This window comes from Aristolochia californica, unplaced genomic scaffold (assembly GCF_029961685.1).
Source record: "Aristolochia californica isolate CCGP_79_NKW_82.1479 unplaced genomic scaffold, dmAriCali1.0.hap1 SCAF_12, whole genome shotgun sequence".
Taxonomy (NCBI): domain Eukaryota; kingdom Viridiplantae; phylum Streptophyta; class Magnoliopsida; order Piperales; family Aristolochiaceae; genus Aristolochia; species Aristolochia californica.
The window spans coordinates 28,232,486-28,255,172 of record NW_027181793.1 but is presented as its reverse complement, the minus strand read 5'-3'; the positions used below and the strand labels follow the sequence as shown (position 1 = coordinate 28,255,172).

The window sequence follows — 22,687 nt, the reverse complement described above, 5'->3', positions numbered from 1 at the left end:
AAGAGCTTGAAAAGTTTCAGCGGTTCGATGGCATCTTCTTCTTCTCTCTCTCCCTTTCTAAAAAATTATTTAATTCACTTCGACGGGGACGGTGTACGACCTTCCACGGCAACTCGGTCAATTTGGAAAATCAGTAGTCCCAATCTTCAATATTATACTCATGTTTAATTAAACAAATGTGCTTTGGATGCTGGCGCTGCGACAAGTACTTTTCACCGCCTTGATTTTCCGCAAAGAGAGATGGCCTACAGAAAAGAATCGAAACACCCAGACTAGGGAGATTTACTCACCCTGTAAGAATTAGCAGCACCCAGATCATTTTCCAGTAAGATGAGATCAAAATCAAGCACGTTTGATGAGATCATTGAATAGTTGCAGACTTGCAGTAACTCCTTTGTTGCTTGAGTGGTAGCCTGCACTTGAATTCCTAAACCATTGATATTGATGTACCAACCTAAGTAGTCTATTTTGATTATTCTCAAAGTTTCAACCATTTGAACTAAAATCGTCACGTATCAAATTAATTCATTCTTTGATAAATCTGTCTTACCAGTTTTTCGTTTCAAATAGGCAAAAAGGGGGTTCAAGTCAATATTGTTACGCACTTCCTAGTTAATAGCAGTAGAAAATCAGCCCTCTGACACACATTCGGAGTCTCCAACCAATCTCCATCCTTCACTATTTTCCAGTGGAAAATACAAGATATTGGACTTATGACTAAGAAGAATTTAAAAAGGCACAAGTAGAAAAATGGCTTCACCGAGTCAATCCCACATTCCCGTTCATTAAAGCCTGAGTATGTCAAGTGTCCGTGTCAAACCCATCGAGCAACTTGCTCCTTTCTGCTCTCTTTTCCGTTTTTGCTTCTGAAGAAGGGCTGCTGCTGCTGCTGCTTCAGGATTTCTTTAATTTTTCATTTAACAAATTCAAATCAAATTACATGAGAACATTCGATTGAGCATATTATGGGAAAGTAAAAAGGAATAACAAAATGTTATTTTGTTTTGAAAAATAGATGAATATTTTCCACTAAAAACCTCAATGGTCGATGATAAAACCCTGTGATAAGATTGGCTCTGTCAATTAAAAGGTGTTGTGGTCGGTCTGTTTCAGCACTTTATTTTGCACAACTCATCCGATTCCAATCGCAGTCAACATTAGAAATTAGAGAGCAAAGTAAACTAGTCAAATGTTGTGGGCGTCACTCGGCTGTAATTAACAGTTTGATGATAATTAAATTTATAATTAGGTGGTGTTAGTAAATTGTTATAAAATCTGCGACGATAATGACCATAATCACAAGAACGGAGACATCCTTTTGTATTTTGTTTTCTCTTTTGTTATCCCTTTTGAACGTGACTATTCAAACTTCAAGCTTCAAACTTTCAATGTTCGGATCATTAGCTTTCTCTTGTTATATATATATATATATATAGGTTAGGAATGCTCATGAATTCTAAAACCCACCGCGCTGAACTTGGAAAACATCTTAGAGACCCAAGTCTTTATTGGCTTTGCAGTCTAAGGTTGAATCTGGGAGGTTGTGATAAAAAGGGTCACACGAACTGTTCAAGCTTCAAACTCAAAAAGAGTCCCAATGTGTGGTTCAGCTGAAACTAAATAGGATGGAGTAGGGCAAGCGCCAAGCGTATAGTTGTAGTACTCTTCGGTTCCTGTCATTTTTCTTCTTTTAATTGCGTCAACATGCCATTGTTGGAACTCTTTACGGCATGGAATGGCTGGATGCTGCTGAAGAAAACAGAAATCCTCCCTTCTCTTCTTTGTCCTGTTTGAACAAAGAGTCTAAGCCCAGATGAATTGCCGCCTTTTGATCTCGTAGAAAAACCAAGTAGAAGTAGCGGCCTTTGGATGATCAATTGTAAAAGACCGTCGTTCCAGGGTCGCAGCCGCGCGTGCTCGGCCTTCTTTCGTCCCCATCTAAATCAATTATTGGAATTCCGGATTGTAGCTGGGCAGCGAGTGACATACCAAAGCCACGTGGTTTGATCTCCTCCTCATCCTGGAGAGCCCACAGATCTGCTCTGCGGGTAACGCAGAAAAACGCTCGCGCAAGCACGAGGGGAGAGGACAACTGACGGTACGAATTATTGGTGGGACCCGCAACGACTGTTCTGAAGAATCTGAGCTCAAGCTAGTCGCCACTCGCTATAAGTAGCTGAGTTCAACTTTAACTCCCGAGTATAATCGAAATATCGCGCGAGTAACGCGAGACATGAGATATTGAGATGTGGAATGTCTTTAAACTGGTGGGTGAATGGAGGATGGGCATTGGCGGATGTATGCATGAGGTTGGATGACAGTACGAGATTGAGACACGGAAGAAGGGTGGTAGTTGTACAGGCGATAGAGAGCGAGGATTATCCGATTCTCTGGTAAATGATAACCATTCGACGGTGGGGGGTTTTGTCCGTTTTTGTCCTTCTCAAATTTGGCCTTTTTAGTGCATTTGAGTAATATTGTCATTTTTTTAATTTTTCTTTTATGAAACTTTACGGTTTACACTGCACGTTCTTTGTCTCCCTCGCGCCCTTTTTTTTTTTTTTTTTTTTTATATATATCTTCCAAACTATAATGTATATATATATATTATATCGATAATCAACTGTCTCTCCCCCCTTCCTCTTCTTCTTCTCTCTCTCTCTCGCCTTTCTCCTTGTCACAGAGTTTCTTTTATAATAAAAATCATTTAGGCTCTGCTTCTTTTCTAAGTTTATCGACTCCTTCCATCTTCTCTCTCTCCCTACCTCACTTTGTGAATATAACGGTTGTTCTGCTTTCTCGTCTACTTTTTTGGTTCCGTTTTTCTTCATGTTCTTATGACGGGAAAAGTCTCTTCGTATTAACTAAGAATGATGGGTCTTATTCCTCCGGAGCCGGATGATTGTTTGTTTGTTGAAGTTGATCCGACTGGAAGATATGGCAGGGTATTTCTCAATTGCGACTTCCTTTGATTCTTACCGTTTTCTATGTTTCGTTTTACTTAAGATTTTCCATTTTTGGGGGGGCTAATCTTATGCGTTTTTGCAGTACAATGAAATCTTGGGCAAAGGAGCATCCAAGACAGTGTATGTTTTCCGCATAATTGCGACCGAGCCTTGTAAAAGTTCTTCATCTTTCGGTGTTTTGCCATGTGGCCTACTGTTCTTTTTTCCTGTTCCGCGGTGTTGTGATGTTCTTTCCACTGGTTTTTTTATGCAGCTACAGAGCTTTCGATGGGTATGAAGGGATTGAAGTGGCTTGGAACCAAGTCAAGCTCTATGATTTTCTCCAAAGTCCAGAGGATCTCGAGAGGCTTTACTGCGAAATCCATCTTCTGAAGACCCTTAAACACAAAAACATTATGAAGTTCTACACTTCCTGGGTTGACACCGTCAATAGAAATATTAATTTTGTGACTGAAATGTTCACCTCCGGGACTCTCAGACAGTAAGTTTCATTCCTTTGGTCTTACTCTTTCTTCTTTTTTGTGCTTATTTGTGGTTGTCCTCATTGGGCATTCAACCATTTTCTGCTTCAATTGATGGCAGGTACAGGCAAAAACATAAAAGGGTTAACATTAGGGCAGTCAAGCATTGGTGTAGGCAGATCTTGCGGGGTCTTCTCTATCTCCATAGCCATGATCCCCCTGTCATTCACAGAGATCTTAAGTGCGATAACATCTTTGTCAATGGAAACCAAGGAGAGGTGAAGATCGGCGACCTCGGCCTTGCTGCCATCCTCCGGAAATCCCATACCGCCCACTGTGTTGGTTAGTGTTGCTAAATTTCCAGATCTCTTCAGTTTTATTCATTTCTAAGTTTCCTCATCTTTTCCGGTTAAGCGCCTTCCTTCGTCACCATCCACTTATTCAGGCAGAGCCCTTTGTTTGGAGATTTCTTGTCTCCTCCCTTGAAAGACCTATCGATTGATCGGATTAACGTTAGGTAATTTAGACGGCTCTTTTTCGCAACACAGGCACACCGGAATTCATGGCGCCTGAGGTGTATGAGGAAGATTACAACGAGTTGGTCGATATATACTCTTTCGGGATGTGCTTGTTGGAAATGGTCACTTTTGAATACCCGTACAGTGAATGCACTCATCCTGCCCAGATCTACAAGAGAGTGATCTCTGTAAGGACAATCTCTATCTGCATTTGAAATTCGTTGAAGAAAGAGGCCGTGTCTAATGTTTATTCTTCGCAGGGAAAGAAGCCAGAGGGATTTTACAGAGTGAAGGACCCAGAAATTAGACACTTTGTAGAGAAGTGCTTGGCTACTGTTTCTCTCAGGCTTCCGGCAAGGGAGCTTTTAAAGGACCCATTTCTTCAGATCGATGAATCTGGGTCTGATTTGAGGATGATCGATTACCATGACGAGATTGAAGACATTGGCTCTCTCCTCATGCGGCCTCTGTATGACCCACATTATAGTGCTGGTTCTTTAGTCACTTGTTATTCCAATCATGAACCTGAAAATGGCTTGGGATATGTTGTTGTTGGAAGTGAACCCCCCCATGCTATCGAAATTTTCTCCAGAGAAGATGATGAGCCTTCCACTAATGTTGACATCTCAATCAAGGGAAAGCGCAGGGATGATGACCATATCTTTTTGAGACTAAGGATTGCAGATAAAGAAGGTTTGTGAACAATTACTACTACAAAAGCTATAATTATGATATTGTCTTATTATTCTTCCTTCTAATTGTACGAGATTCTCAGTAATCCTGTTAGCTCTTATTACTGTAATTCATTCTGCAGGTCGAGTGCGGAACATCTATTTCCCATTTGATGTCCAAACTGATACAGCATTGAGTGTTGCAACCGAAATGGTCGCGGAGTTGGACATCACCGATCAAGATGTTACGGGGATAGCCGACATGATTGATGGAGAGATATCTTCGTTAGTCCCAGAGTGGAAGTCTGGCACTGGTATAGAGGATGCGTCTCCCACCATCTGCCACCATTGTGGCACCAATGGTTCTTCAAATGGATCTCTCTTTGATGACCTCTCAGATAACGCCGGTGGTAACAATTTTCTTCGATGTACGCGCCTTGAATGTGCTGCTATGCATGGCAGATTTGAAGAAATCACATATCAGGTCGACGGTTGTGTAACAGAAGGGGCCCCTGTTATCTCAACTCAATCAGATGGATTGCAGTATTTAGATATTTGGGCTCAAAATGAAGGTCGAGGTGTGACCTCTGAAGGATCTGATGGGGAAAGTGAAGGTCCCTTGAATCAATCAAGCTTGACCTCGATCAATCAGTTAGAGACCACTGGGAGAACCTCTGTTCGCCATGCTCGCTGCAATTCTACCGGTGGATGGGACCTCAAGAATCCTTTATCAGCTTACTACCGGTCTGACGATTCTCAGAAATGTCAAAGAAATCACAAGTTTTATTCGGAAGGAGGGAAAACTTATGATTTGTCTAATTCTTACGAGAACGGAGCAAGACAAGAACTGAGTTGGCTCCGATCCAATTTTGAGATTGAATTAAGGGAGCCAAGAAATCAGCAGTTTGGAGGGACAGAGAAAACTTCCTTCTCATCACCTGTCACGGAGAGGAAGGGACGACATAAGATGGACAATGCAGCTAATGGCGATGGTTTGGTTAGGACACTGTCACACAAAGAGAAAGGCAAACTTGCATCCAAGATCTTTCCTTCAGGAAAGCATATATCATCTAAATTTCCGTCTCATTCTACCGGTTTTCATGTGAGTAGCAGCCCCGATTCGGACACCCAAAGGGGCCGAGACTGTGTGGCGAAACAGACCCAAGAAAGTAGTCCAGAGCAGATGCGTACTGCCAAAAAATTTTATTCTGGAGCTCTGCTTCCGAGCTCCCTCCACAGAACACGGTCACTTCCAGTTGATGCATGTTTTATTTAAACTTTAGGGTTCTCTATTTTTCTTCCTCCTACAGCACCAACCTTCAGTGTGCTTCTTCCTCGGTCTATACTAGATTGGTACATCTTTGGCGACTCTGTTCACGGGAAGTCACATTGGCCTTTGAGATGACAAGCAGAGCTGTAATTTTTCAGTTGTAATTCACTACCATGTACATTATTATCAAATTACGGCAACAAATAGAAAATGAGGCTTTACTCTTTTAGTCAGGAGCTCGGGGAAGGGTCGAGGAACAGCGAACCGTGAAGCAACTTCCTTTTGATTAATATTGACGAGCATGATTGTGCTAGTAAATGAGACTTCAAAAAGGACTGGATGATGGCAGGGGGTGTTTTTGTTTTTGTTGAATGATTGGAAGCTTTTTACTTTCCAAAAAGTTTTATAAGATGATGCCAAAGACATCTCGTCCTTTTGCGTAGCTAATTGAAACGTAGCACAAAAAGACCACCTCTGACTGCATAATCGAGCCGTAGGTGGTGGGTGATTCCTCTTGCTTTTATAAAGTGGCTCTCCGCCTTTTTCTCTGTACATCGAATGTAAAACAATAGATACGAAAAAGCATCAGCGCTAAAGAAAGGCTCAGACAGCTAATTGTCGTCGAGGTTAGTAGTAGCAAGCCCACTGTACAGCAAAGACAATTTCGGGTCGTCGATGCAAGGGGTTTTTTGCCTTGCGAGAACTCGCTCCCTGAGTCGAATGGTTACACCTCTATTTTACTTCTTCAATTAGTTCTTAGTCATGTTATGCGGCTAAAACTACTAAAGGAAAATCCATATTTTCTGCTCTTTGATCTTCTCCTCCTGTAGCATACGCAAGTGTTGACAACCATAAGCAGCAATTTCTGATATTTTGGTTCATAAAACATTGGTACATCTTGTGATATCAAGCAACCAACTAATATTTTTCACTCTTGAGCCCCTGATCAGCTGCCGAGGATTCCTCCGACCTTGCCTGTAATTGTTCTAAAATACTCTGTACATCATATAGCCGCCCCTTGTACAGATCTAAATCCTTGTGAGTACCTTCTTCCATTCCGACAATGTACGCTTATAGAGGCCTCAAAAGCGGGTAGTCTTCAAGCAGTTCACGTTCCGACAGGGTATCGTTTTCGTTTTGAGGAGTCCATAGAACTTCAACAGCCTACAAAGAATTACATATAAACAGGCCTTACTTGATGTATAAAGAGGGACGCTGGAAACTTTCCTAGAGGAATGTTTTAGGTTGTTACCAGAGTTCTGTTAGCAGGTATAGAACCCAGCTTTTGCAATGCTTGCTTCAAGTCTGCGTTGCCATTAATGACAGGCAGTTTATGTACTCCCTCAGCAGCCACAAGAATGGTTATCTGGAAATAGAACCCACCAAGTCAGACAGAAAAGCAGATATAGGAGCAGGATATGCAACAAATGACATCTGCAATAGTTTGATGCTCTAGACCAGTTTGTCATACCACAATGTACTCATTACTGAACCCCTTGAATCTCTGGCTTCTTGTGCTTTGCTTCTTAATGCTGTTCACGTTGACAAGTGTCTCCTCATCGAACTTTCCACGCTCCTCAATGGATAGTTGATTGAACCTTTTCTCACCGTCTTCTACACTACGTTTAACATCAACCTGCAAGATTAGACATCATGATACAGATTCTCTTTTGACACTATGTTATTGTTTATGTAACTATAGAGTTCCTTAGTATCTGGAAATATGAACTGGATATGTGCTTCTAATTCAAAGAAAACACATGCATAATATCACCTGATTTATTTGTCTTCTATGCAAATGGAGGAATTGGACGTGCACTTCAAATCAAAGCAACACTCATGCCTATTATCGCCTGATTGATTTATTCTTGCTGTGCTTAGATCTCTCTTCGACTATTGCTCAATATCAAACATCCTTGATTCTAATTCAAAGCAAAACACATGCATAACATCACTTGATTTATTTGTCTTGTAATTGTTTTAGTATATGCAAACGGAGGAATTGGATTATGCACTTTCAAATTCAAAGCAAAACTCATGCATTTTATCATCCGATTGATTTACTCTTCTTTTGCAACCACTCTTCGACTACAGCTCAATATTCAACATCCTTGCTCAAACATCAAATCCATAATCTCTACAGTTCCTGTTTTGTGTCACTCCAATTATTTTCACCCAGAAAACTTGCAAATATTCAAGTCACAGGTTATATTAGCCAATTCACATCGTAGAAGATTTCAGAGTCTCCCGACTCATCTTAGGTTGTCACAGTTTGGTTGTAGAAGGAATTTTTAGCACCATCAGCCATGTGAAGATACCAGTGCATGTGGATCAATGCCAAGCAGACAATACACAAAACTACATGCACCCAGAAGATCAATAGAATAGTTCAACAACCAAAAAAGCCCATTAAGAAGAACTAAGCACAAAGGTAAGACAAAAGTTACTTGACAATGCAAGAGAGACTTCAAATGTAAGACAACGACATAGAGCTAAATTAAAGTGAATTTTTTATCATTTAAAGTAAAAAATGAGCCAAATAACAAATTACAAGAGGGGCAGCATTTTGCTTACCAAAGAGTAACCAGAGATACAATAATCCGGATGTCGAAGTAGAGCCAACACAGTCTCTGTATTAAAGATTGCATCATCAGACACAGAAATGCTAAAATAGCTGAAATTCTTAAATGTGAGAACCTAAATGATAGCCTAAATTCTCAATAGCATCTTGTTTGAAGAAGTAAAATGAAATACTGGGATTAATCATCAGAAAGAAAGATTTCAAAAAGGTAAAATTATTCTCAAATTGATTGACTTGGGTCATGTAAGGGAAGAAAATCTGCCCATGAAAACTGGATGGTTCTTTTTTCCTTTATAATCATTAAAGATGGCTTCTGTAGTGATTGTGACATTGAGCTGACAAACTGAGGAAGACTTTGGCAGTGGTTGTGATTTTTGAGCTCACTCATTTCTAGAACGACTTTTTCTTGTTTCTCAAAAAAAAAAAAAGGATGAAGAAAAAAGAAAAGAAAAGAAGAAGTAAAGACTGACTCTTTCTTAGTATCCAAGTAAATATGTCCTATAGTACTCCGTAAATTACTTTGAGAAATAAAATGACTTCCACATCCCTTTGTGAAATTGCAATATAGAGAGCATTAAGGAATATGCAGCCTGATTGTCACTCTTCATAACTATAGGTTCTGGAATATGAAATCCAAACTCAACAAGAACTGGAATATGAAACCCAAACTCAACAAGAACTGGATTGACCCACATAAGTTCACTAATTGTGTGAGGCATTGCCCTATACTTTGCCTCGGTGTTTGATCTAACCACTATAACTTGTTTCCCACTCCCCCAACTAATTTATCCCCAACAAAGTAACAATACTCAATGGTGGATCTCCTATCCATTTGCACCTAACATAGTCTGCATCGGAATATCCCAACATATCAATTTTTTTATTCCAAGTATACAAAAGACTCTTTCCAAGAGCACCTTTTGAATACTTTGGAATATTCTGAGCGGCTTTGAAATGTATTATTCTTGGGTTTTCCGTGAACTGATTCACCAATCCCACTGCAAATGATATATCACCTGGTAATTGTAGCATAAATCAACTTACCCACTAGATGTCTATATTGTATCTTGTCTTCAAGTATAGGACTCTGAGAATCATGAAGGCCAGCATTGGGAGAATCCATTGATTGTGCACCCAAGAAACCATACCCATGCAACATATCTAAGAAGTACTTTCTCTCAGATAAAACAACACATGGCTTACTTCTTCGAGCAACTTTAATACCAAAGAAATATTTCAATTGTCCTAAATCCTTCATTTGAAAATGTGAGACCAAATATGTTTTTATTTGCTCAATACCTGCAAGGTCACTACAAACAAAAGAACCATCAACATACACAACCAAAACAACAATCCTAGTCTTCCTTCAACAAAAACATAGCTCCTATAAAAAACAAACTTCATCACTACATTGTTGAAATTTTCAAACCACGCTCTAAGACTTTGTTTAGTCCATAGATAATCTTCTTTAACTTACACACTTTTCTTGTCTCCATTTGAGTAATACACCTACGAGGTTGCTCCATATAAACATCTTCCTTTAAATCACCATACATGAAGACATTTTAACATCCAGTTGAAATAGTAGTCATCCTTTCTTGATGGCCACAAAAACCAAAATACGAATGAGATGAGTCGAGCAACAGGAGAAATTGTTTCAAATACATCAATACCAAAGATTTGTGTCTATTCCTTGGTCACCAATCTAGTCTTGTGTCGATCAACAGTCTCATCATCTTTCTACTTAATTGGGTACACCCAAAGACATCCAACAATAATAGTCTAGTAGGTTGATCATACAGACTCCACATCCCCATAGACACCAAAGTATGTATCTCCTCATCCATAGCATGTTGCCACTCCGGTAAAGCCATAGCATCCTACACTAAACGATGTATAGTAGACATAGATAATGACAGAGCAAATGACTTGTAGGAGGGTAACGAAAAATCAAGGGAAACATATTTTAATATGGGATGAAAAGTACATGACGTTTTACCTTTTCATAGACTAATAGACAAATCCAAATCTGAAAGAACTGGACCTGTAAGCAAAGAGGAAGATGGTTGGTCCTAAGGAGAGGGCTCATGTGCTAGATTGTTAGAAGTTGTAGGTGATGGTAACGGATGACAAAAACATCAATTGTACCCTTAAAGTGGCAGTGAGGAACCTTTTGTCGGTGCATCCATAACAAAAATAGGCATTGAATTTTCCAGAGGACTATATGATGACCGAAAAGTATTAGAGGATACGAAATAGGGAGTGTGCTCGAAAAATGTAACGTCAATAGAAACATAAGTCTTATGTTTAATAGGATCACAACGCATATCCCTTCTGACGATGAGAATAACCCAAAAAAACACATTTAACAAAGCGATGAGACAATTTATCTACGGAGTTACTGAATAAATGAACAAAACATGTGGACCCGAAGATACGAGGAAGAACATCAAACAATTTACTTTATGCTTTTAAAACCTGCAAGGACTTGTCCTTGCAAAACAGATGATGGCATACAATTGATTAAAAAACATGATGTTAACACTACATCCCCCCAAATATGTATTAGGCACATGCGTGTGAAACAATAAAGTACGAGTAACTTCAAGGAAATGCCTATTTTTGCATTCAACAACTCTATTTTGTTGGAGAAAATATATGGAAGAAGTCTGATGAGTAATGCCATAAGCACAAAAGAAGTAAATTTGTGATTGAGAAACTCAAGCCCATTATCGGTACGGAAAATATGAACATTAGCGCCAAACAGAATTTTTATTTCATTGAAAAATGTCACAAATACATCAAAGGCTTCAGATTTCTCTTACAGGAGATACACCCAAGTGACTCTACTAAAATCATCTATAAAAGAAACAAAATACTTAAAACCAAACACACTAGGGAATCAACATGGACCCCATATATATGAATGTATTAATTCAAAAACTCGAGAGCTACGACTAGAACTAATAGGAAAACTAGTTCGACAACGTTTTCCAAGTTGATAAGACTTTCAATCAAAAGAAATATCAGTTGGCAAAGACAGGAAGAACTGACAAAATTTAGCTATGATGGATGTCCCAAACACTAGTGCCATAGGTATGGAGAAAATCCACAGCCTTTCAAACTTATACATCATCTAACAAATAAAGTTTTCCTTTCTCATGTCTACAACAAATTATCCTCTTCGTCTGCAAGTCGTGAAAGACACAAGAATTCAGAGTGAAAGTTTTAGAACAATTTAGAGATTTTGTGATACGAGTGACAGATAAAAAATTGCCAAGAAAGTTTGGAACAAATATAACAGAATTCAAAGATATATGCAGTGTGGTGTGTACAATACCCTTCCTTGAATCAGAGAAGTAGTCCTATTGGCTAAAGTAACAAGATGATATGACTGAGAAGAATTGATAAATTGAAACAAAGAAGTCATACCTAACATGTGGGTGGGTGCTCCTGAATCGATGATCCAAAAGGAGAATTAGACACATTCGGTGTTAGCATACTTGTGCTCGCCATTGTGGCACTTGGTCAAGAAGATGAATCAGGCTCAATGGTGGTAGTAGTAGGTGTGGATGTCAATTCACCAAGTCTCTGGAGTAATTTTTAAATTTCCTCTTGTGGACTAGAATATGAGACATTATCTCTGCCGGCCATAGTGGAGTTTGCTCATGCTGGCGTGCCAAAATTATTCCAGCATTTATTAGAAAAGTGGCTTGTTCGGCCACAGTGAACACATTTTCTAGCCCCTCTATACTATGTCCACGACCTCTACTACTGCTCCCACAACTTTGGATCTCAAACTTACTAAATGATGAGTGAAGGTTAAGAGCAGTTGCATCAAAGAGTTTTGAATCTTTCTCACTTTTACTTGCCACTACTCCTACCCGAATGACAAAATGCTTGTTCCAATGTAGTTACATCACCATTAACTAATAGTTGTGCCCAAATGGCTTCATCTTCAAATCCAAGACCATCTAGAAACCTTGCCACCTAATTTGATTTTTCTCGTTACAAATATCATTTGTGTTCATAGTAAAAGGATGGAAAGTGTTCATAGTAAACACCCCTCATCTCTATAAAACAATCAATGACTGGCCTATCACCCCTCTGTATGTTAAAATGTTGGGCATATAACTCATATATTCGAGATAAATTATTTTCCTAAGACAAAATAGAAGCTCGTAAAGTCCACATTTTCTTTGAAGTTCCACAACTCAAGATCTAAGCACTAAATCATGACTCCATGCTATTGACCAACCAAGTCATCACTTGATTGTCTTTGGCCTCTCAATCTTCAGCAATGGGATGAGGAGGAGGATCCCTTATATATTTTGCCTTCCTTTTTGCCTTTAAGAACATGAGAATTAGACCAATTCAATTCACGTAATTAGACCCATTCAACTTTCACTGAACTAATCTGAATGGAATGAGATTCTTTACTGTCTGAACTCTCAAAAGGCTTAACTACAGCACCATATTTACTTGATTGAGACATTTAGGGACTTCAAAAGACACCACGAATGTACCTAAGATGATACACTTAATCCAAATAATCAATTAACACAAACTCCACCCTGCACTAGTCAACTGGGCCTCGCAATCACAAAAAATAATAACACGCACAATCACAAATAGTAATAACACGCACAATCCAATTTAGATATTAATCACCACAACTTTAAGTCTAAACTAGAACAACTAGGTTGATGCTACAAATAGGAGATGGCATAGGTATCATAAGGGTGGTGCAGGTATGGATGGAGCATAAACTTTAATTAAGAACATTCTAAGGACAGTAAGACATAATAACTACTCAATTAGTAACAGAGGTCATCAATCAAATGGTTATAGTAGAAAAAAAGAGGGAATTGTTTTTTTTTATTTTACCCTACCAATTAAAAAATTGTTTGAAAACCCTTCAATAGGGATGAAAAAATTGTGAAGAGAACTCAAGAAATGGTAGAGGAACCGCCCAAGATCCTCTTCTATCGCTCTGATACCATGTGAAATTGTAATATAGAGAGGATTAAGGAAGAATAAAAGTGGAAAATACAGAGACAAAGAAGAGGGAGAAGCAGGAGGCTGAGTTGAATGAGGGCTCAGAACTTGAGCCCTCTCTTTTATCCCGTTCACTTAAATGAAAAAATACATGAAAGGACCATTCTGTCCTTCATTACAAAGACGCATATTACTCAATAACGACAGGTCATAATTCAATAAAAATTGAAATATAAAGTCCTGATATGAAGTCTAGCTTGTTATGACTTAATAAGATCTACATGAGACTATAAAATGACCAAAATATCCCTATACCAATATTCTAACATCCTTACTCATCATGTTGCAACTGCCTCACATGTAAAGCGAGAGACAATGTCTCAAAGAAATTTAAAAAATAATGAACTAAGATGAATGAAACATCAGAAACACATCATCACAGATGTTACCTTATAATTCTAGACCTGTCTATGGTTGATGCATGCAGGTATCAAAACTAGAAGTTCCTAGATATCTGTAAATCGCAGATGAATTATTCAATCACCATCTTTCGTATCATTACATAATTCTGCAGCAGCCTTGCTGCCTTCAATTCTTATAACTGCTCTAAAATTATCTTAACCATTTAACACAGACGGTTTGGGCGAAGGTAAACTGAATGCTACTCAAAAGAGTGATAGTGGAGATGGAGCAGAGTGTTGGTAAAAAATTGTATGTCAGCAAGTATCGAGTACTATGAATGAAAGGATTAACTGGCAGCTGTTTTACCTGTTAAAACATAGTGTAATCCTTCAGAAGTGGAGGTGTCCGCAGTTTCAGCAATTCGGTCAAGATCTCTTTGAAGCGTCCTAGCCATCCCCAACAATCCAACCTATTGACTCACATTGAGAATAAAGCGGGTAGCAAATAGATCTAGTCAAGCTCTATTCATGGCAATATCAAATAGTTGTATTGTCAAACTCAGTATTATTAAGACGAATGCAACAAATATTGAATACCTGAAGTTTCACAACACTGGTCTTCTGCGTAGCAGTTAGGACGCTGTCGTCATCTGAACGATCTGAAAGGAATCCTGACAGCAAAACAGCAGCCGCAAAACCCATCATTAACAGAAAACCCGAACCGGCTCCCACTCCGACACCGAAAGCAGGGCCAACGTAGAACCCTCCGCCCCCACCACCAAATCCGAAGGGCGAGGGTGCAAAGTAAGGAGCTGAATACGAAAAGCTAGAAGTTCTCCCTGGCACCGAATAACTCCTCGATGAAGAGGAGGATGAATGGGAAGAAAAAGCTCGCCCACCCATTCTGCCCCCGGAAGCCGCCAGCGCAGAGCTCGGGTCGTACGTGAGAAGAAGACCCAACAAAATTGCGGCAACTACAGGCTTTTGCAGCGATTTCAGAGTTTTCACGACAGCCTCTAGCGCTACTTCGAATGGGTTTTTATCTCTCGCAGGCAACTCCAATTCGCCTTTTGGCGCGTTTTTCTTCCTCGGCTTCCCAAAATCCTTCGTAGAAACTTTAGAACAGGAACACCTGAATCCGACAGATTTCGGGGCAGCGCTTCCGACATTCGCAATCCGAATCAACTGAAATGGCAAGTTTTGCAACAAAGGATTCCATTTTAAGATGGGAAATTTTATTTCCCTGACAATGGAGCGCGGCTTGAGAAGCGCACCAGCAGCCATGGCGGAAACCAAGTTTTCTTATTGGGCTTTCTGTGAAATTCGCTAAGGGGATGCAACCTAGATTGAGCAATATCGATCAGTAGATCAGAAAGATTCGGAGTCGGAGATTTTTCGAAGAGCTGATGCCGACCAGGAGATAGAAATCTGATCGGACCCACAGAGGCCGGATGTAGAGAAGGGAGAACCATGCAGGTGGAGAGTGATTGACCCCCTCAACCTCATCTATGAGACAGCGACATGAATGTTTTCTCAAACCTTATCTCCGCAACGAAAAAGCTTTTCCAAAATGATTTCATTTTCTCTAGTATATATGCCACTTACAAGGTTCATGTTAATACCTGAACTTTTTGCCTGTGGACTATATGATACAATCCCAATGCTTGGATTAATTCGTCCCATGGGTTGTGATTACATTCGAACCATCTTCATCCGAAGCAAGGCCTTCGTTCAATGGCTCAGATTCTATTATCCCACTTTTGACTCGTCGTAGTTGACGACGTAATTTTGGCAATAATCGTGCAATGCAAACTTAGTAAGCGCACCCATTCACGCGTTTTTATGTCAACGCCTTATTCTATGCCAACTACGACTCCCACCTCCTATATAAAAACCTCACTGTAATGAACCCCTAGCACCTCCTATCTTTATTTGCAGTGAAATCGCCAGGATATTCTCGCTCCCTTAGCCTCCAGCCGACAGCAATTTTACTAGCCTTTCTTCGCGTTCGCAAAGCCTCTCGAACATGTGCCCCTTGAGGTTTATCCTCGTCTTCTTCTCCGCGACTCTGGCAGGATACTTTGCCTGGAGAAGCTTTCGGGATTCCACGGGTACTAAAGAGGAAGGCGGCGATGCCGATTCGAAGATATTTTTGAACGACAGTCATCAAGAAACGGGTCTTGGAAAGGTGGGCATAGTCTTTTTTTGAAAAGAAAAAAAATTATTTATGATGAGTCGTTGATGATCTCGTCTCTTGTTTTCTGTTAAATTTCTTTTGGTTTATAAATCGTGGAGTTCTGATTGAGGTTCCTGGGTTCTGTGCAGACGTTGCAGACGGCCTTCTGGGTGTTCGTTGATATGGCAAGCGGGAAGTATCTGTGGAGAAATTGGGGACAAATCAAGGAATGTGGAAAGGCAAAGAGGTCTTGAGCTCTCTTTTGGTTCTTTGAACCAAACCTGTTGTTTTATGCTTTTATCCCTTATTCTTGTCTTCACGTTACCTCAAGTCTGTAAGTACAAAGTTGTTTTGTGTTCAATGAGAATCAAATTTGCTGACCGATAAAAAGCATCACTTGCAAATAATTCGTGTCTTTAATCTGCACTCCATGGAAAAACAGTAATTCGTCATTATTGGTGGTGGCCGGGTTGAGTTTATATCGATGTTGACTCAGGACAGTTTGTCCTGACAAGGATAATAAAATATCCATCTGGGTCACTTGTTCCTTTTAAAATTTGTCTCTATTTTTGTGCTTGGAGGGAGCAAACTCCATTGGTAAATCTGTAACTTGTAAGCTTTAAAACATGGCTGGCACACACCCTTCGTTTTCAAGATTCATACTTTTTAAGGAAGCTATATTATAAGACAAGATGCTTTTATCGAATAGGTATTACACCTCCTTCATATTTTCAAAGTCAACTAGTGTTTAAACCGACGAGTCTAGTATACGACATGGGAGCAGCGTCTTGTATGAACGATTCCACATTAAGATTTTTTTATTCGGATTTGGCGATGGACCCAGTCCAAGGCTGGACTCGGAAAAGTGTTGGGAGAATCGCTCAAATAAAAGGGGTGGCTATGGCTATATCCCCCACTTGCCCGCTCAAACGATTCCACATTGCATTAGTTGACTCGTTCTAAAGATCACGTCAAGGGAGTACATTTTACTCACTCTTAGTTGACTCATCCTACCCTAAGTGATGTTGGAGTTTTCCAACCAATCCCATCTTCTGTTCGGTTTGATCATCTAAATTTTGAAACTAAGAAAATATTAAAAGTATAACCTAATGACTCACATAATTAGTTCCATATAATCCAATGCAAAAATCGATGGGAAAAACAAATCCTATTTATTCAATCGAAATTACCAGTTACTTCAACAAAATTGGAGCAAATAGATAAATGCAATTCCAAATTTGGACATTTATTACGCAAAATACCAGGAATATATGATCTATCCATCTGAACAATAAAATGCTGCTGCAATATCATACCTTAACAAAAACTAAACGGAGATCTCTAGCATAATCTGCTATTTACATGTAAATACATCATTATGGAAATTAAAAATATGTACAATTCTCCCCATAGGAGCTGGAAGACAGACGATGAAAAGTAAAAAACTCCGTAAGGAAGCAACAACGCAATCCTAGCTTAGATCAACTTGAAGCTTGATGGACATGTACAATAACGTGAGAACAGCACCAGGCGGAAACGGAGCAAACCTCCCAATATTTGTCCCAATAAACATTGCCACCGCGACTAGGGCAACAATGCTACTGCTAGTTTTCCCACATAACCAGCTTGCAAATGAGAGGCACAAAGTCAGTAAAATTCCCCCTTGACCACCCAAAACCCAAGCTATAAAAAAGCCCAACTTATATCCTGCATCCAACTGCTTATCGAGCAAAGCTGCCAGACCACAGAACGTGAGAGATATTCGAGTACCAAGAGTCTGCATAAAGAAGAGTGTGAAGAAGGCTGACCTCAGAACCTCAATAAATGAACCTCTATCATAATCTGAAATATCTTCATACATATCTCCCTCAGGATATGAAGAAAAATTCTCCTTCCTGCTCTCTTGTTGTTGTTTCTGCCTTTCTTTCTTCATTCTTTCCCTCAGTTCATCCCATCTGTACAACCTGATACCTTCATCAAACTCTGAACTGTAAGCCCAGTTTCTCCTCCAAGGATTGCTTGCATCTTCTTGAAGTTGGAGGGCCTCATCATATTGGGCTCTTGTGCTTTCATTAGATAGAACCTGTGGAGAAGATGGCAATTGATACCCAATAATCATGAACTCACAAATTTAATCAAGTTTAGAAATTAGGCATGTCCTCAAAAACTGCATGACCACCCTAGTTCAACTAATAAGGAATCACAATTTGCTGAGAACCTAGATGTACCTCGTATGCAAATCGGATGCTTTTGAACACCTCACTCGCTTTCAAATCCTTACAAACATCAGGATGATACTGCAATTAACCAGAGGAACAAGCTGTTATACGAATAAAGATTAAATGCCGTACTAAAATATGAAGTCTCACATTAGACCCTATAAGAATACAGGGCATCAGACATTCATGATAGGAGCTCACAATTACCTTTTCCCCCTCCCCCTTAATAGTGAGAATAAGTTGGACAGAAAAAGTAAACATGCGCTCGCAAGAGCAAAGACTCGTATTATTTGAAAAAAGAAAAGGATACTAAATACATTGATGCAGATTCAAGGCTGAAGAGAGAAAGATGAGAAATCCAATAGGTCACCAGTGGTTAAGGAGAGAAGGAACATATTGAATACCATACTACACCTCAATGCACATAAAGAACCCAGTTAGCTACATACAGAGCCTATTCTAACTGAAACTAAGTGCCATCAATTTGTTCAGCATTTTTCGGAGTGAGAATAAGAAAGGCCACACATCCCAGGGTATTTTAATTTAATCTTGTCAGTGATGCTCTTGCATCAGGGCAACATTCCAAATAACTTGCATAAACACCACAAGCCTTGAAGTACATCATAGACTACAGACATCCCTAGCACAAAACTGTTCCATTTTCCATAGAATCTAAGGTTTCATATATTTTCTTTATAACCTTTACCCAAAATGTAAGATGATATTTACAGATAATGAAGAGGAAAGCTGAATAACCACAGCAGCTAAACACAAACAATGTATGTTAGTAGCATGTCATGTGAAATGAGTTCACAAGTTTGAACAAGAAGTTCAATTTGGTAGCTCTATGAGATGCTTGAAATTCCCAAGTGCTCAAGGTGAAAGCATACTGGAGATGACATTGATGCAGGGGAAACAGGGCACCTGCTCCGGCTTATTTAATGGGTGGAAGGGTTCAGATTTACAAAGCCAGTATGTATAATTATGTAATAATGAAAATATAGGAAGTTATTATATAAATGTATCACTTTATTCGGTATATATTTGAAACAAATATCATGTCTAGTAGTCATGTATAGTGTGCTTAACTTTTTAATTATGAATGTGTAATTGTATTTTAAGGAAGGCATAATTAAGGGTTTTAAAAGAAAGCTCAAATTTTATTTTAAAAAACAAAACTAAATTTTAATTTATTATATTTTTGTAGTTTAGCTGCGCCAGGAAGGGTGAAAAGTGCAGACAGGGCTGCTGGTAATTTTTCAAGAGGTGGCTGAGGTTTCTTGTAACCCACATTGAACAAGCCTTGTTACACCATCCCTAGGCCTCCAAATCAGCAGTGGAGTCAGAACTTTCAACACATAATTAAGAAGATGAGATTCATATGTCATTCTAATTGTGTATCCTACAATATTATATAATAAGTTTACACACTACTAGATGTATATTCAACATTATCATCATAATTTTGATGATCAATGTTGGTTTAGCTACACGAACTTTCCTTCTTTTTTCTACTCTAGCATTTTATAATCCCATTTTTATATAGGCCTTTTTCAAGCCTTCCTCATTACTTCAATCCATGTCATTTTCTGCCTTCCCTGGTCAGCATCTATAAGAGCCTTCAGACTGGAGCACCTTAGATTTTCATTGAACATGTGAAGTCCATCTCAAATGACTCTCTGAATTTCTTATTGTTGGTGTTTGCTGGAAGTCTTTGTAATAAATCAATCTAATTGTGTCTTTCTTAGTTTCCAACAAAAAGATCTCATCATACGCACCTCTACCACACTCTTCTTCTATGGATATTGGTTTTTCACTGCTTTTCCATAAAGAATGGCTGGGTAGCATGGATTGGAAAATTATTTTGCAAATTATACCTTTACCTTGTCTCATTGCACCTATCACATAACACTAGGAAAGTAAAGTCTTTTCAGGTCACCTGAATCCACAACAAGATCATATAGTCTTGTCTTGCATTAGTTAACTTTGAGAACCTGGAACCATAGAACTTGCCTCTTTTTTTTCCCCTTCACATGCCATCTCAAGAGTTGTGATTCACAGTATTATGTTAGCGAACATCACACCAAGGGATTATGCCTTGAATAAGGGCACTAGTTCATCCATGATAGTCCAAAAAGTTGTATAAATATGGGCACTTACATCCAATCTTTTCCCATTATCACAAGAATGCAATTTTTTTTCCCATTCACACAAGTTGCAGCACCATCTATGCACATTGCCCAATGCTTATATATATCTACAATTGGACTTCCTGACAAAGCCACGATAAGAATTGGATGCTTTGTAGTTAGGTACGTAAGCCACTAGATTTGTTGATGTATCTTCTATCTTATATCTCATATGTTGGAGGCCTGCCTCTTCACTATGGGCATAACAACTGCTGAAAAATGTGAGCAACATGACAGAGTGACAGACATTGACTTACCTGTTCATAATAGTTTTGTTTCCTCATGTTTTCACTTGATTCAAATATCCAAAGTAACCTATAATAGGATTTATAGATATGGGAGTGAATCACAAAGATAAATTCATCTACATCATAATAGATATCGGAACAGCTTAATAGGCCCAAGAAGCTGACTACACAAACTGCCATCTGGTGCACAGGTTACAAGTAACAATTCAATCATTAGAACCAGTATATATCTAGCATATCCAGAACGTGGAAATTCTTCACATACCTAACACTCTAGAGGGTAATGAACAACCAGCCACATGGTAACAGGCAATAACAGCTACATGTAATAGAAAGAAAGTTCCTACATGCAAAGTTACTCAAGAGGTTAACAGATTGATCAAATAAAATGTACGACTTCCCTAAAACAAACATTTGGAAGGGGAGAAAGAAGGAAAGTCAAACTCAAACGTATGTATTCACACAACGCTACTCATATTAGTAAAAAGAGTGAGAAAGTCATACTAGAAATAACTGTCATAGTAGGAACCAGGAAGGTGTTTCATAAAGTACTAGAAATATTAGAAATTCCACTTTGAATGCTAAGTTAGGCAGAGGCTTCACTAAGGACTAGAGCAGAATGGAAAAGAGTAATTCCTGTAGCTGACAAAGGACCATATCGATGTTGATGATGATGACAAAGGTTATTTTTGTGCCAATAGAAAGCACTGAAAAAAGAAAAGTGCGGATGGAAAACTTTCTGCTTGACCAAAATTGGCACGTGTTTGTGAAGGTTATAGAAGGTAAAAAAACTTTCAGAAATTCTTCTTGTCCTTTAAAGACTCCCATGGCTCCTGGAAGTAATGGAAAAAAACCAAGAAGGCACAAATGCTTGGAAACCGGTTAAAGGGAATTTATTTCCAAAAGGAAAATTATCCAATAAGAATATTTGGGAAATGGATAAATAATTTTTTCCGTCATTTTGTTTCCCTGTGACAACACCAAGGTCCCTTACATATCTCTTCATATATTGGTTGCTTCTTTTCCTTCTTCTTCTTATTTATCCTCTTCTCCGTCCATTAGACACGGACACTTAACCCCTGGCAACTTCATAAACATAGGAAACCCTAATTACTAATTTAACACATTTAAAAAATTAAAGTGTTACAATATACAAAGCTACCGGTTAACTAGCTCACACTGGCAGAAATTTTATTCTACCTCGAGAACATCGTACTCGTGTTCACATCACCAAAACCAACATTTCATGAACTACAAGCTCCCGATTGACACAACAGAAAAAAAAATATCAAGCTGACCACCTCAATCACCCTATCTGCACGCTGATGAAGTCGAGGAACACTGATCACTGAAACTGCATATGTAGATCAGATGAATAGACGAGGTATTAGACGGAGAGCAAATACCTTTCTGGCGCGTAGCCGATAAGCCCTTTTAATGTCTACGGAGGAAGCCTGAGAATTCAGACCCAGGACAGTGTAGTGGTCTTGCTCTCTTGCCGCAGCAGGGGTGAAGTGATCCCGCCAACGACTCCGGCTCCGGCCATAGTAGCAGGCGCGCACGCTCAACAGGAGACCTCCATTCCTCGAAGCGAGAAGCCCAAAAGTGTCCATCGAGCTATGGCCTACAAAGTACCCTTGCATGTTTCACGTGCAAGCAATCCCCCGCCGGCATCCACGATCACTCTCCTGCTTCCTTCAAGTCAACCGCAGCTGGCACATTGCCTAGTATCCACTGGTTTTCGACACTATAACAGAGCATCTCGCCACTTGCGTGTCTTGGGCTAGGCGTTGATCTTAATGGGCCATCTGGGCATACTTCGGCTGAGTCCATGGAGAGAATTATACTTCGGGAGGTAGTACACCTAAACATCAAAATTCGGTTAGGCTATTGCTCGTGAGATATAGAATTGATGGGCCAGTACCTTACTACGTAAGGGGGGGTTAGTCAACTTGAAGGACAAGATGATCTTCAACCACATAACGCCCT

At 39.3% G+C, this 22,687-nt stretch overlaps 4 protein-coding genes across 5 annotated transcripts; 2 read left to right on the top strand and 2 right to left on the bottom strand.

Annotated features, from left to right (window-relative positions):
- Nucleotides 1–2,659: 2,659 nt before the first annotated feature.
- LOC137945348 (probable serine/threonine-protein kinase WNK9) lies at nt 2,660–6,119 on the top strand. The gene is made up of 7 exons (XM_068791209.1): nt 2,660–2,945; nt 3,049–3,086; nt 3,220–3,447; nt 3,549–3,769; nt 3,976–4,133; nt 4,206–4,638; nt 4,760–6,119. The coding sequence occupies exons 1-7, from the start codon at nt 2,871–2,873 to the stop codon at nt 5,890–5,892; spliced, it is 2,286 nt and encodes a 761-aa protein (XP_068647310.1). The 5' UTR covers nt 2,660–2,870; the 3' UTR covers nt 5,893–6,119.
- Nucleotides 6,120–6,670: 551 nt separating this feature from the next.
- LOC137946095 (FLUCTUATING-LIGHT-ACCLIMATION protein 1, chloroplastic-like) lies at nt 6,671–15,366 on the bottom strand. The gene is made up of 6 exons (XM_068792277.1): nt 14,464–15,366; nt 14,234–14,336; nt 8,461–8,516; nt 7,358–7,522; nt 7,139–7,252; nt 6,671–7,050 (listed from the first exon to the last, which is right to left on the bottom strand). Exons 1-6 carry the CDS (start codon nt 15,148–15,150, stop codon nt 6,958–6,960), a joined length of 1,218 nt encoding a protein of 405 aa, XP_068648378.1. The 5' UTR covers nt 15,151–15,366; the 3' UTR covers nt 6,671–6,957.
- Nucleotides 15,367–15,774: 408 nt separating this feature from the next.
- LOC137947033 (uncharacterized) lies at nt 15,775–16,417 on the top strand. The gene is made up of 2 exons (XM_068793325.1): nt 15,775–16,054; nt 16,192–16,417. Exons 1-2 carry the CDS (start codon nt 15,893–15,895, stop codon nt 16,294–16,296), a joined length of 267 nt encoding a protein of 88 aa, XP_068649426.1. The 5' UTR covers nt 15,775–15,892; the 3' UTR covers nt 16,297–16,417.
- Nucleotides 16,418–17,327: 910 nt separating this feature from the next.
- On the bottom strand, nt 17,328–22,423 carry LOC137946446 (uncharacterized). Of its 2 annotated transcripts, XM_068792738.1 has the most exons (4): nt 22,105–22,423; nt 18,271–18,339; nt 17,851–18,125; nt 17,683–17,776 (listed from the first exon to the last, which is right to left on the bottom strand). In XM_068792738.1, the coding sequence occupies exons 1-4, from the start codon at nt 22,339–22,341 to the stop codon at nt 17,764–17,766; spliced, it is 594 nt and encodes a 197-aa protein (XP_068648839.1). In that variant the 5' UTR covers nt 22,342–22,423; the 3' UTR covers nt 17,683–17,763. The 2 variants fall into 2 exon arrangements, with proteins under 2 accessions (XP_068648838.1, XP_068648839.1); XM_068792737.1 differs by having other exon boundaries at nt 17,328–18,125.
- Nucleotides 22,424–22,687: the final 264 nt, after the last annotated feature.